This window comes from Odocoileus virginianus, chromosome 24 (assembly GCF_023699985.2).
Source record: "Odocoileus virginianus isolate 20LAN1187 ecotype Illinois chromosome 24, Ovbor_1.2, whole genome shotgun sequence".
NCBI lineage: Eukaryota > Metazoa > Chordata > Mammalia > Artiodactyla > Cervidae > Odocoileus > Odocoileus virginianus.
In genome coordinates, this window is record NC_069697.1 from 27,705,837 (window position 1) to 27,720,712 (window position 14,876).

Genomic DNA, 14,876 nt, shown 5'->3' on the forward strand with positions numbered 1-14,876 from the left:
CACAGCATTATCTTTTAGGATTTGAAATAGCTCAACTGGAATTCCATCACCTCCACTAGCTTTGTTTGATTTGTAGGAGTTTCTTATATATTTTAGAAATTAATCCCTTATCAGATAAATAGCTTGGGAAATATTTTCCCCCACTTCATAAGTTACCTTTTCACTGTTAATGGTTTCTACTGCTGTGTAGAAGTTTTTAATTTGATATAGCTCCATTTGTCTATTTTTGCTTTTGTTGTCTGTGCTCTTGACATCATATCTATGAAATCATTACCAAAATCAGTCTTGAAGTCTTTCCCCTGTGATTTTTTTTCTTGCTGTTGTAGTTTCAGGTCTTACATTTAAGTCCTTAGCCCATTTTGAGTTGATTTTTGTGTAAGGATCCCCTTTCATCTTTTTGCATATGGATATCCAGTTTTCCCAATAGAATTTGTTAATACGGAGTTTTCATTCAACAAATACTTATTAAGCATCTTTGGGCCAAGCATTATGGTAGGCATAGGAGAAAGAGAAAGATATATCCACCTGAATGCGGCGTTACAAAGAATAGCAAGGAGAGATAAGAAAGCATTCTTAAGTAGCAATGCAAACAAATAGAGGAAAACACAGAACTGGAAAGACTAGAGATCTCTTCAAGAAAATTAGAGATAACAAGGGAACATTTCATGCAAATATGGGCACAATAAAGGACAGAAATGGTAAGGACCTAACAGAAGTAGAAGAGATTAAGAAGAGGTGGCAAGAATACACAGAAGAACTGTACCAAAAAAAGGTCTTAATGACCTGGATAACCATAATGCTGCAATCACTCACCTAGAGCCAGACATCCTGGAGTGTGAAGTCAAGTTTGCCTTGAGAAGCATTACTACAAACAAAGCTAGTGGAGGTGATGGAACCCCAGCTAAGCTATTTCAAATCCTAAAAGATTTAATCCTGTTAAAGTGCTGCACTCCATATGCCAGCAAACTTGGATAACTAAGCAGTGGCCACAGGACTGGAAAAGGTCAGTTTTTATTCCAATCCCAAAGAAGGGTAATGCCAAAGAATGTTCAAAATACCATACAGTTGCACTCATTTCACATGCTAGCAAGATTGTGCTCAAAATCCTCCAAGCTAGGGTTCAGCAATACATGAACCAAGAACTTACAGATACACAAGCTGGATTTAGAAAAGGCAGAAGAACCAGAGATCAAATTGCTAACATCCACTGGATCATAGAAAAAGCAAGAGAATTCCAGAAAAACATCTACTTCTGCTTCATTGACTACACTAAAGCCTTTGACTGTGTGGATCACAACAAACTGTGAAAAATTCTTAAAGAGTTGGGAATACCAGACCACCTTACCTGCCTCCTGAGAAACCTGTATGCAGGTCAAGAAGCAACAGTTGGAACCAGACATGGAAAAACAGACTGGTACAAAATTGGGAAAGGAGTACATCAAGGCTGTCTATTGCCACCCTGATTATTTAACTTATATGCAGAGTACATCATATGAAATGCCAGGCTGGATGAATCACAAGCTGGAATCAAAATTGCTGGCAGAAATAACAATAACCTCAGATATGCAGATGACACCACCCTAATGGCAGAAAACAAAGAGGAACAAAAGAGTCTTTTGATGAAAGGTGACAAAGCTGGCTTAAAACTCAACATACAAAAAACTAAGATCATGAATCCAGTCCCATCACTTCATGGCAAACAGATGGGGAAACAGTGGAAACAGTGACAGACTATTTTCTTGGGCTCCAAAATCACTGCAGATGGTGACTGCAGCTATGAAATTAAAAGATGCTTGCTCCTTGAGAGAAAAGCTATGACAAACGAAGACAATACATTAAAAAGCAGAGACATCACATGGCTGATGAAGATCCGTATACTCAAAGCTCTGGTTTTTCCAGTAGTCATGCACAGGTGTGAGAGTTGGACCATAAAGAAGGCTGAGCACTGAAGAATTGATGCTTTTGAACTGTGGTGTTGGGGAAGACTCTTGAAGAGTCCCTTGGACAGCAAAGAGATCAAATCAGTCAATCCTAAAGGAAATCAGTCCTGAATATTCATTGGAAGGACTGATGCTGAAGCTGAAGCCCCAATATTTCGGCCACCTGATGCGAAGAGCCAATTCATTGGAAAAGACCCTGATGCCGGGGAAGATTGAGGGCAGGAGGAGAAGAAGGCAACAGAGGATGAGATGGTTGGATGGCATCATCCACTCAATGGACATGAGTCTGAGCAAATTCAGGGAGATTGTGAAGGACAGGGAAGCCTGGCATGTTGCAGTCCATGGGGTCACAAAGAGTACAACACAAGTGAGCAAATGAAAAAGACGATTCAGACTGAGAATAACATAATGGTTGCAAGTACAACCTCTAGAACCAAAGTACTTGGGTTCAAATCCTGGTGCTATCATTTCTAACTGTTTCATTTTGGACAAATTACTAATTCTGCGGTCCCTCAATGTCCTCATCTATATAAAAGGGGTATTAGTTATGGTTCTTTCCTCACAGGGTTGATGTGAGGATTAAAAAAATACATGTAAAAGGTTTAGAAAAGTGTCTAGCGTTTGTTACGCACTCTTATGTACTGGCTCTTAAGACACAGTCCTTACCTCTCAAGAGCTCACAGTCTCCAGTTGCCCCCTGTCCACCTGACCCACGTGGCAGGCTGGGCTATCTGGGTCTTTGGCACCTCAAGTGACCCATAGTTTCTGGCTACCCTTTCCTGGAATCACAGGATGAATGGGTGCAAGTTTTTGGGTCACATATTCCCGTGCGACCCTGGGCAAGTAATTTCTAATTTCTGGGTCTCACTTTATGCACTTGTAAAGGAAGGAAGTTGGACCAAAATAGATTTCCAAATCCCATTAAATGCCTTGTTCTGGGTAGACCGTTGGCTTGAGCAAGTCACTCAACCTCTCTGCGCTTGTCTCACCAAAAAAAGCAGAATAATATTACTAACCACCTCCCAGGTTATGGCGAGGATACCACTACGCCACGCAAACCCCCAATTCCCTGCGCTCGCTCATGGGAGGCCGCCTTTATACTCGGTCCCTTTGCCTTTCAGCGCAGGCGCGCTGGAGCCCGGGCGGCCTGCAGGTTCCAGACTTCCGGTTCCGAGGGGACTCAGAGGCCAGACGGAGACTAATGGCGGCGTCCACGGAGCAGGCCACGGGGGGCGTTGAGAAGACCGCGGCGGAAGAGAAACCGCGAGTTCTGGAACCCGGGGCAGCCCCGTTCGGAAATTTCCCTCATTATTCCCGCTTCCACCCTCCAGAGCAACGGCTTCGCCTTCTACCCCCAGAGCTGCTTCGCCGGCTTTTCCCTCAGAGTTCCGAGACAAGGCCGATCCTGGGACTCGACGTGGGGTGTAACTCCGGGGTGAGTGCCGGGGGAGGGATCGGACGTCGGTTGAGCCGAGAGGTTGGCAGCCTTCAAGTCCGCTGGGCTTTCGTCCTGGGCGTGGTATTACACCTCTCCCAGCGTTCCCAAAATGAGTTTAAAGGTGTAGCGTTCGACCCCTTGACGCTGCTACGGGACGTCCGGGCTCCTAACACCATCTCTTTTAGGAATCTGGGGGAGGAATCATTTTCAAATTCTTTCGAATTCCTGCGCCCCGCCTCCGCACTTGCAGCATCGCAGCCGAACCCCGGGTGGGAAGGGCTACAGTGCCTGGGCTTCCGGCTGTTGCCTCCTGTCCAACGTGGCTGGAGGCTTGCTGGAGGAGAGGGGGCTGCCTGAGACCCACGTTTGGAAGCGTAGGGTTGGGATTGGTTTACTGGATGAGATGACCCGGGGGTAACAGAATCATGCCTGAAATTAAGATAAGTGTGAAACAGTGCAGAATGGACCCTGGAGCCAAGTGGATATTTTAAAAGCAATCAATTGGCTGAGTACAGTGGAGAAGATCGAGAAAAAAAATAAAGCATCCTGTTAGAGGAAGGCTTTGCCACATTTTCTTACCACAAAGTATTCTTAGGCATAACAATGATTATAGTCAGACCACAAGCAAAACAGCGGAGTGTCTCTCTAGCACCTATTTGTAGTCACTAGGATATCCTAGAGGAGCAGGCATTCCGACCCTATGATTACAGATGCTTCACAAAGTTAGTACCGTCACTCATTTCCAGACCAGGAGGGGAAGGGGTAAGGAAAATTTTACCCTGTTTCTGGCCTTAGGCAGAAGAGACTTTAGTAGAAGGTTGAGGGCTGTAGGGACACAGCTGGTAAATGGGAGGCGGGGTTGCATTTGGACACAGGCTAAAAGCTGGAATGAGTAGAGATGGGTGTCTGGCTATCCTTTGCAGACATTTCTCTACTGTGATGATATATGAAATCAGAGGGGGAAAGCAATGGAAAAGAGAAACTGGATATCAGATTTTGGGTTTCATGAAAGGCATTAGGAAACCACAAGAGATTTTAAAGTTGAAAGTGCTGTACATGCACGTTAGGAGCCAAGACATAGTTGCAGTTAACTAGAGCAGTGGTTCCTAAACTTGGCTATATATTTAGGGAGTTTATTATTTTGCACTTAAGAAGAGATGCTTGTATTAATACTTGATAAGACCCCCCCCCCCAATTCAAAATACAAAGGGATACATAGCAAGTTTCTACTCCTGACCCTAAATCCTCCTCTACCCATGATGATAGTTGCTCAGTCGTGTCCGAGTCTGCAACCGTGGACAGTAGCCTACCAGGCTCCTCTGTCCATGGAATTCTCCAGGCAGGAATACTGGAGTGAGTGGCCATTTCCTTCTGCAGGGGATCGTCTAGACCCAGGGACTGAACTCAGGTCTCCTGCACTGCAGGCAGATTCTTTATGTCTGAGCCACCAGGAAAGCCTCTTCCTGTACACAATGGCAACTGCTATTTATAATTTCTCGAGTATGTGGCCTGTGTGTACACAGACATCTATGTGTGTATAAATATCTCACCTCTTCTAGTTTTACAAATAATAGCACACTGTTTTGCACCTTGCTCTTCGTTTAGTAATTTGGAGATCACTCATATCACTACATTCTTTTTTAGTAGCTTCGTAATATTTTTTTGTATAGATGTGCCATAATTTTGGGGGTACTTTGTTTAAATCTTAAAAACTAGGCCTTACTCTAGACCTACTGAATCAGAAACTTGGGGATTGAGACCTTGAGTCTGTATTTTCTTTTTTTTAAGCTTCCTAGGAACTCTAAGATTCAGGAATTAAAAATGGAGAGTATTAAAAGATATGGTAGAGGAGGGACTGATGTGATGAAAATGACTGATCAAACATGGAATGCACCCAGGACTTCCCTGGTGGTCCAGTGGTTTAAGAGTCTACCAATGCAGGGGGCACGGGTTTGATCCCTGGTCAAGGAAGTAAGGTCCCACATTCCATGCATGCATGGTCAAAAGATTTTTTTTTAAATGTGGTACACCCAGGATCAGCTAGCAGGAGGGAAACAGAGAAATAAATACAGAGAGAGGAAGAAATTTTTAAGCAGAATACTATAGAATCTTCCTACTCAAAATGTGGTTCTTGAACTATAGCATCAGCATGACTTGGAAGCTTATTAGAAATACAGAATCTCAGTTCCCAACCCAGATCTACTAATTCAACATTTTTATTTTAGTAAGATCCCTAGGTGATGTGAAGGCCTATTAATGTATGAGAAGCCTGTTATGGAGTAAATAACTTAATGTTGCCTAAATCTTGCCATATAATAACCATGTGACATTGGACTGTCCTCTGAACCATAATTTTTAAAATACAGGGGTTTTTTTTGTGTGTGTGAACTACACCACACATAGAGAACAGTGCACAAAACATAAATTCACACTTTATGAATTATTATAAAGCAGAAACTTTGATGACTAATGTCTGTATCAAGAATAAAATGTCAGCAACCCAAGAAGTCTCCCATATGCCTTTCCCTGCTCATATACCCCCTTCTCTACCCAGAGAGCTCAACTTTTATTATTATTGTTCCCTTGCTTTTTTTATAGCTTACTAATTTTGTATCCCTAAACAATGTAGTTTAATTTTATACATTTTAAAACTTCATATAAATGGAAGCTTGCCATGTATTTTCTTTTTGTGTCCTGCTTTTTTATTCGGCATTATGTGTTTTCGTGAGTCATCCATGTTGCTACACTGAGCTGAATTCCTTCATTTTTAATTGCTATCTGGTATACCATCTTAATCTCTGCTACTATTATTGGACATCTGGGTTGTTTCCAGCTGCACTTTCTTCACCTACAGAAAGGGCTTATATATTATCCTCACAGGGTTGCTGCACAGAGCAAATGAGGTAGTGAATAGAAAAATGCCTTGGAAAAAAACAGATTAGAACACAAATTTGAGTCAGTTATAATGATTATAGAAGTCAAAGTTAGAGAAAGGAGATAGTGACTTAAGAGTCAAAAAGGTGCTAAGGTGGTGAAAATCAAACCGTTGGATTTGGCTCGAAGGAGGTCAGCGGTGACTTTTGGGGATAATGGATAGAAAAGCAGAGTGAGTCTCAAAAAGGGGTGGTGAAGTGTAAGACATGTAGTAAAACTGAAGATGCAGAGTGAAGGCTGAATGAGGACTTTTTGGAATCCAGACTTTCCCAACCACAAGTCTGAGAAGTAGATTTTTATGAGATGGTGCTTGCTCTCTTCCTCACCTTCCTGGCAGGGAGCATGGTTATTATGCCTCTTAAATATTTTACTTCTCCCTGGGGTATGAGTTACACCCCCCCCCCCCCCAAAAAAAAAGATAGCATGTTACTTAAGCTGGAAAATACTGCTCTGGACTCCTTTGCTGCATCCATTGGGCTATAACTTTCTTTTTCTTTTTTTTCCATTGGGCTATAACTTTGAACCATGCAACCCATCAGTGTCAGGAAGGTATAGAGATGATGCATTACAGCCTGAGACCCCTGGAGGACTCTGACAGCCTGCTCTGTGGAAAACTTTGGGGGCAACCTCCTTAGGCTATAGTTTAAAAACCTTACATCCCATGAAGCCAGGAGTAAGTGATTCAATGAGAGGCTAAGAGATACAGGTTTCTATTCCATTCACTGGTCAAGAGCTACAATGACAAAGCTCTTTTGGATTCCTCTAGGATCTGAGTGTGGCTCTGTACAAACATTTCCTTTCCCTACATGATGGGGAGACCTGCTCAGATGCCTCAAGAGAACTCCATCTCCTCTGCTGCGACATAGATCCTGTCCTGGTGGAACGAGCTGAAAAAGAATGCCCTTTTCCTGATGGCTTGACTTTTATTACCCTGGACTTCATGAATCAAAGAACCCGGAAAGTTCTCCTGAGCTCTTTCTTGAGCCAGTTTGGACGCTCAGTTTTTGATATTGGCTTCTGCATGTCAGTAACCATGTGGATTCACCTGAACCATGGGGACCAAGGCCTGTGGGAGTTCCTGGCCCACCTTTCTTCCCTATGCCGCTACCTCCTTGTGGAGCCACAGCCCTGGAAGTGTTACCGGGCAGCTGCAAGGCGTCTCCGGAAGCTGGGCCTCCATGATTTTGACCACTTCCGCTCCCTGGCCATCCAAGGTGATATGGCCAGTCAGATTGTGCACATCTTGACCCAGGACCATGGCATGGAATTAGTATGCTGCTTTGGCAACACCAACTGGGACCGAAGCCTTCTGCTCTTCAGGACAAAACAAGCCACAGAGACTCATCCGATCCCTGAGTCACTGATAGAAGGAAAAGAAAGGAACAGAATAAGATTCTGGAGACAGTGAGATGGGAGGGTGGTAAGACCAGGATAGAGATATTGAAAGACTTTTATATAAAAATTAAGTTCACTCTCCTTAACTCCTGGTAGTTAGGCAACCTCCAAACCTGGCAGAAGTTTTGTAAATGTCCAGGACATGGAACTAAACAAATCACTGTCCCCCATTTTGGTGGATGATCCCTGAGGAGACTATATCTGAGGGGCAATGACCTGGGCTGTCTGGAAGGAGGTGACCTGGAAAAAGTGCTTCTGGGATATGGAAGGGGATGCTTTTGGTGATTATTTAGGAAAACTTAGACAAGGTTAGCCTTAGAATGTATCTGTTCCCTGGGCTACTTGAATCTGATCTGCCTTCTTCAGGCTTCTTCTAGACTTATCCTGTCTATGAGGCAAAACCTCACAATACAGTCTGGAATGAAAAGTCACTAGCCTGTCTAAAGGAGAGCTTTGGTAGGAAAAATATCTTTCCAGAGCAGGTCAAGTTTCCAGCACTCCCAGGCTGAGCATGGCAGTCACAGATACAGTACTAGCCAAGATACATTGACTAACATTTACAAAGTGTTTAAAAGATTTAAATCATGAACTCAGAACTTTTATCTGGTACAAATGAATGAAGTGGGATTGTATACAGTATGTACAATTATATATAATAAAAGTAACTTGAGTATGATTGAGAATACCCTGTGAATCTGGAGTAGAAAATAAACTTCTGCCTTTAACCACTCTACCCTTGGAGGTTTCAGCTCAAGAAAAAGAATCTCACCCAAGATCAAAGCAGAAAACATGACAGTGAGAAGTTAATTTAGGACTTTCTTGTCAGGGACCTCTGCCAAAGCACACCAGCATGGAGACACATACCACTATGGGGATTGGAATATACGCAGGGAAGCGTACACAAAATGCAGCATGCAGTTGGATGGCTGTAGCATCTGTGCTGTGGAACAGGTGTCACTGATGTCTGACAGGTGTCAGTTTTTAAAACACCCATGAGTCTATTCCAAGGGAAAGTGGAAGGTAGAAACAGATTTGGTGGAGAGAAGATGGAAAAACAAAACACCTAGCTAAGAAGGGAGACTGGATTGATGAGTTTAAAAATCCCTTAGATCCTGTTTTCAGAGTTGATGTTATAAGAGGAAGGAACAGGGAACAAGAGAGTCTGAACCACCAATTAGAGGTTGGACCTCTTGAAAGAGAAGTTAGGAAAAGTTCCTACTAAGGAATTTGAACTTTATGCATGAGGGAGCAGGAGCCAGAGCAGTCTCTAAATAATAGGAGGATGGAACCAAAACCTTCATTTAGGAAAACCAGTTTTTCTATTTTGTGCAGGATAATTGTATGGTAGGTGCCATTTCCAATCTCAATTAGACTCCAATACTACATCTCAAGTCTTTTTATATTGCTGTTTCTGATCACTTTTACCCTAGAGACTCTTCCAGACTTTTCCCCTCTGCAGGCTCTTGACTCTATTCCTGCTCCATTAATCTGCGCAGGTGCCCTAACCACCACCTAGTGCCATTTTTGTTTCAGGTGTCAGGAAGTCTTTTCTTGCCCTCAGTCTTGAACCCTTCGTCTTCCCTTGTTTTCACTTCTAACTTACCCAGTAATGTTTTATCCAAATAACCTCTGCCTAAGTCCCTGATCCCAGCCTATACTACCTCTCCCAAAGTGTACTTTATTAAGGATCCTCTTGGTGTCCTTTGGCCTCATTGACTCCTTCCTATCCACCTACCAACATGTTCAGTTCTCTCTCATCTTCAAAACCACCAACTTTTCCTTTGTCCTATCTCCCTCTCCACCTTAGGCAATCTTTCCCTCCATCTCTTCACCACCAAACATGAGCAAAGTCCTTGAAAGAAAGGATGCCAAAGCCTCTGCTCCCTCCCCTCCCGTTCATCAGTGACCACTCGAACACCATATTCTGAGATCTGCTTTCAGTCTTCCTCCTGAGCCATGGAATCATTCAACACTATTGACTCCTTCCTTATTGAACAACTCGCCCTTGGTTTCTCTGTCATACCTCTCCCCCTTTATTCTCTTCCAATCTCTTAGTTTCTCTCTGTCCCTTAAGCAATTGGTTTACATTTTAATTTGTATAAAAATTACCCGAGAATTCCTGGATTCATCTCCAGAAACTGATTCGGGTCAGAAATAGGGCTTAAGATTTTGGTTTGATTTGGGGTTTTGGCACTTTTTTTTTTTTTGCATTTTTTTTACTGTGGTAAAATAAATGTAACATAAAATGTAGTTTTAACTATACATTCTGTGGCATTAGATACATCCACAATAAGGAATCTTTTTAACAAGTACCCCATATGATTCTGATGCAAGTTGAAACACCACACTGTGACGCTTGGGGTTCCTTAGTATCCATCCAGTCCTCTTCTACATATTTTTCTTGGGGTGATTTCGTCTGTTCCAATACCTTTAACAACTGCTTATATGCTGATAACTCCCAGTAGTTATAAGCCCCACCTTCACAGTTCCAGATTAATATTTCCCTGTTTTGTAGTCACATTCCCTTGATGGCTCAGATGGTAAAGAATCTGCCTGCAATGCAGGAGACCCGGGCTCAGTCTCTGGGTCAGGAAGATCCCCTGGAGAAGGGAATGGCAACCCACTCCAGTATTCTTGCCTGGAGAATTCCACAGAGGAGCCTGGTGGGCTACAGTCTATGGGGTAACAAAGAGTCGGACATGACTGAGTAACTAACTCTTTTCCCTAGATAGTTATCTGGCACCTCAAATTCAACATATCCCAAAAGCAAACTCACTACCTTGATTCCAAACCTAATCCTATCTCAATTGTTGGCATCCTCTCATTGCTCAAGCTACAAATTTCAGTTAATTCTCCTCATTTATACTTCCCACATTGAAATACAGCCCAGTAAATTCTACCAATAATATGTAAGTTCCACTTATTCCATCCATGTGACTGGTGCCTACCAAAGGTTTCCAGGTACATCTTCAGTGGTTTCCAGGTTCTTAAGAGTCTTGCCCATTATCCAGTGCCTGACGACTACTGTTCAATAAGGTAGCTGCTTGCTAATTACATTAAATAAAATGAAATAAAATTTAAAATTCAGCTCCTCAGTTCTGCTAGCCACATTTCGGGTGTTCAGTGGCCATATGTGACTAGTGACTAGATTATTGGACAGCGCAGATACAGAATATTCCCATTGTTGCCGGAAGTTCTGTAGGACAGTGCTAGTCTTCATGCCTTTCCTCCATACGTCAGTCATACTGAGATGAACTTCGTAGCACAAACTCCTGCCTGCCTTTGCTCTCCCCTCTTCCACTTTGCAGTGTGGTTCAACTGTTTGTCCTAAAAGATGGCTCAGATGTTACATTTTCGCAGAAGTCTTCCCCAACTACTATAGTACTTACATTTGTTACTATACTCTAGTGAGGACTTTGCATGGAAGCCTCTATTACAGTGTTTACCTCATCATACTATAATTGTTTTGATGCCTCTTCCTCACCACCAGGAGACTGAGCTCCTCAAGCTCAGCTTATTTTTGTATAGCCCTAACTCAATGTCTGACACATGGTAGGCAGCCAGGAATTACTTGTTGATTGAAGATATGAATGAACAAAAGAGAAATACACCAGAAGTCAAGTACTGAGAAGAAAAGGGAGACCTATGAATGAGCAAAAGACTATCCAGGATACTGTAAAACTGGGAAAACTAGAAAGTTGAGAGGAGAATATGCTTAGCCTTTGGCATGAGTAATGTTTCCCAAATATATATCTGAGATAGGATGTTCATTCCAAGGCCTTCTTTATTGATAGTTTGGAAGAGAGCAGCAAATAAAGACTAGATACAAAAATTTGGAAGTCATTCACATAGAATGATTAAGATTTAATGAGTAGTAAATTCCAAAAATAGGTGGATGTAATAGGGGACAAGATCCTAGGTTTGAGGGCTGCTGATAGTTTTTGAGTGAGGAAAATAAGGAACAACCAAAAGAGGTCTGGTTAGAAACAGGAAAAAAAAGCAAAAAGATAATACAGGACCATGTGCCAGACAACATAAATTTTTAAATCCTGAACGCTATGGGATAGACACTATTATTATCCTCATTTTGCAGATGTGGAAACTGAAGCATACACAAGTTAAGTGACTCCCAAGGTCACACACCTTGTAAGTGGCAGAGCTGGGCTTTGAACCTAGGCAGTGTAGTTGTGGAGACTGGGCCTTGACTCCTATGCCTTGAAATGTCACAGAAATCAAGACTGAGAAGAGATTCCCAAAAAACAGTGTAAAAGAGCATATGCTTGGGAGTTACTATGCTGCTTCAAATTATGTGTTCAGACCTAGGAATAAGAGACCCAGCCAGGCCACTCTTAGCTATGCCTGATGTTCTTAGAATTTCCCTCACAGAAATCAGGCCTAATTCTAGGTTTAATACCTAGTAGTAGCCCTGCTGCTGCCGCCTTCCAGTTAAATAAGCACATTTTGCAAACATAGACACCCTGATAGGTCTCCGTAAGTGCTAACTACCCTCACTGTGCTCTTGACTTGCCAGCATCCATAACCTTTCCCTGAATTTCTGAAACTTCCAATCTGCTCCTAGCTTTGACTTCTGGATAGGACCTCCAAAAGTGGGTTTCATGCTGAGGAAGTAGGGATTCCAAGGCCTACTCCAGGATGTATTAAAATCCAAAAGTCAGATCCTTCTCAGCAATCTGGCATCAAGTGTGGCCTAGGAACAGTGCAGTGGAAAGAACATCAGGTTTGGAAGGAGGCTCTGCCAGTAACTCATTGTATGACCACCCTATTCAATTCATTTAACCTCTCTGAGCTTCAGTTTACTCATCTGTACAACTGAAATAACCAGACCTTTTTCCTATGCCCAGATGAGCTAAACGATATAAAAGTAATTGGCAGAATATGGTTATGGTTAAACCAGAGTGCTGTTATCTTCTAAGCATGCTATGGATTACAACCATGCCTGTTAGATCAAAGGCTTATGAGAAAAACATCTTGTCTCTAGAAAACATGCATCTTACTATTTCAAATAATTTGTTTTTTAAGATGAGGAAGTAATAGGAGTGTAGCTTCAGCTTAGAGAACATTTTATAGGAAGCAATGCTGGGAGGGAGTGATCGTTATGACAGTCGCACAGTGATAGCAGTGATTACAGATGTGAGTTTACCTACTTCTCTGCTGATCTTAATTTAAGAACACTTTGCAGCCCTGTGACCCTGCTGATGCTCTCTCCCTTCACCAAGGCAAGGTGAAGAAATATATATGGGGCTGTGGCAGGCTCCATATTGGTCCTCTGAAATGTCCACATCCTAATCAATCCCTGAGACCTGTGGTTGCTACCTTCCATAGCAAAAAGGACTTTGTAGATGTGTACAGATGTGTTGAGTAAGAATCTTGATTAAGGATTTTCAGATCAAGAGATTAATCCCGGTTATCAGAGTTGGCCCTAAATGTAATCATAATTGTCCTTATAAGAGGGAGGCAAAGGGAGATTTGACCACAGTAGGTGGAGTGACAGAAGCAAGAAGTCCGAGTGATGTAAGGAAGGACTGGGAGCCGAGAAATGAAGTTAGAAAAGGCAAGGAAGTGGATTCCCCCAAGAAGCCTCCAGAAGGAATGCTTCCCTGCCAATACCTTGATTTTAGACTTCTGACCTCCAGAACTGTAAGAGAATAAATTTGTGTTGTTTTTAAACCACTGAGTTTGCAATGATTTGTTACAGCAAGAATAGGAAACTAATACAGGGATTCTGACTGCAATGAGACTGGGCTACAAGCCAAGCGGCAACTGTCCCAAATAACTCCTGATTGCAGGAAATGGCCCAGTGACCAAAGGAATAGGCTGGGGCTCCATCGACATGAGTAACTGAGGAAACTTCAGTCACTAAAAGCTTTGGGAGATGCTTCAGCATCTGAACCTGACCTCCTAACATTTCTATGGGCTGAGCAGTTACCTGACCTGTGGGGAGGAACTGTTGTATTTGAAATCTGTAGCAGTTAGTTTCAAAAGAGATGTATAAATAGTGCTCATAACGATGAGGTCCCAGTACCAAAAGGGTAATGATTGTATAATGGCCTAGGAGAGCCTTTGGAGATGGTAAGAATATCTTTGGCTTCAAGAAAAGATCATCTTTATTTATCCTCAAAATAGCCTAATTTAGGAACCAATACCAAATATGACAAGAGACTTACTGAGGAATAAGAATGAAGAATGGTCCTGGATAGACTTTAAAAATATATATCTGTAATCCAGTATATTCAGGAATTAGCATTTCAACATGCAGTCAATATAAATAAAAATTATTAATGAGATATGTTATTTTCTAATACTGCCTTCAAACTGTAGTGTGTATTTTATACTTACAGCTCATCTCAGTCTGGACTAGCCACATTTCAGATGCTTATTAGCCACATGTGGCTAATGCTACACATTTATGTCAAATCAAAAAGCAATTTATCAAGTTCCTTCCATATACCCAGCATGCTTTTAGCTGCTATGGCCGGGGGGGGGGGGGGGGGGCAGTGGGGGTGGTCAGAAATCAGTTAAACCAGCCTTTTTGGCACCAGGGACTGATTTTGTGGAAGACAATTTTTCCATGGATGAGGGTGGGGGTGGGGTGATGGCTTCGGGATGATTCAAGTGCATTACATGTATTGTGCACTTTATTTCTATTTTGTGGCAATCTCAGGATATTCCACCTTGACTTTAGGCTTAGGGTTCGGGCTCCTATGAGAATCTAATATTACCACCAGTCTGACAGGAGGTGGCGCTCAGAGGGCAATGTAAGTGATGGGGAGCAGCTGTAAATACAGATGGAGCTTCACTTGCTCACCTGCTGCTCACTTCCTGCTCTGCAGCGGGATTCCTAACAGACCACTGACTGGTATCTGGTCTGTGGCCCAGGGGTTGTAGACTCCTGAGTTAAACAAACCCAGGCTTCTAAAGATTAGATTTATTTTAGCACCTATGTTAAAGTTGAGGGGCATAAAAGAGAGGCTCATACATAGCATGTGATCAGGTGAGCTTCAGAAAAGGAAAAATCATCATAACAGTAGGTTTTGCATCCACAGAGTTAACCAAACATGGATCAAATGTATCTGGGGAAAAAATTACAGAAAGTTCCAAGAAGTGAAACTTGAATTTACATTATATTTACAACTATTTATGTAGCATTT

At 42.4% G+C, this 14,876-nt stretch overlaps 2 protein-coding genes across 3 annotated transcripts in view; both read left to right on the forward strand.

The window, feature by feature from the left end:
- Positions 1–3,006: 3,006 nt before the first annotated feature.
- BCDIN3D (BCDIN3 domain containing RNA methyltransferase) lies at positions 3,007–13,398 on the forward strand. The gene is made up of 2 exons (XM_020908200.2): positions 3,007–3,375; positions 7,079–13,398. The coding sequence occupies exons 1-2, from the start codon at positions 3,022–3,024 to the stop codon at positions 7,718–7,720; spliced, it is 996 nt and encodes a 331-aa protein (XP_020763859.2). The 5' UTR covers positions 3,007–3,021; the 3' UTR covers positions 7,721–13,398.
- The window catches only part of NCKAP5L (NCK associated protein 5 like), a 51,078-nt gene continuing 39,488 nt past the window's right edge, over positions 3,287–14,876 (forward strand). For both annotated transcript variants that reach the window (XM_070454463.1, XM_070454464.1), the window contains exon 1: positions 3,287–3,375. The gene's annotated coding sequence lies outside the window, so the exon portion shown is untranslated. The remainder of the gene's footprint in view (positions 3,376–14,876) is intronic.

Excerpts from the sequence above, each read along its gene's own strand:
- BCDIN3D (XM_020908200.2), top strand. The coding sequence starts at position 3,022 with ATGGGAGGCCGCCTTTATACTCGGTCCCTTTGCCTTTCAGCGCAGGCG. Across the intron at positions 3,376-7,078 it reads ACGTGGGGTGTAACTCCGGG|GATCTGAGTGTGGCTCTGTA; the intron begins GTGAGTGCCGGG and ends GGATTCCTCTAG.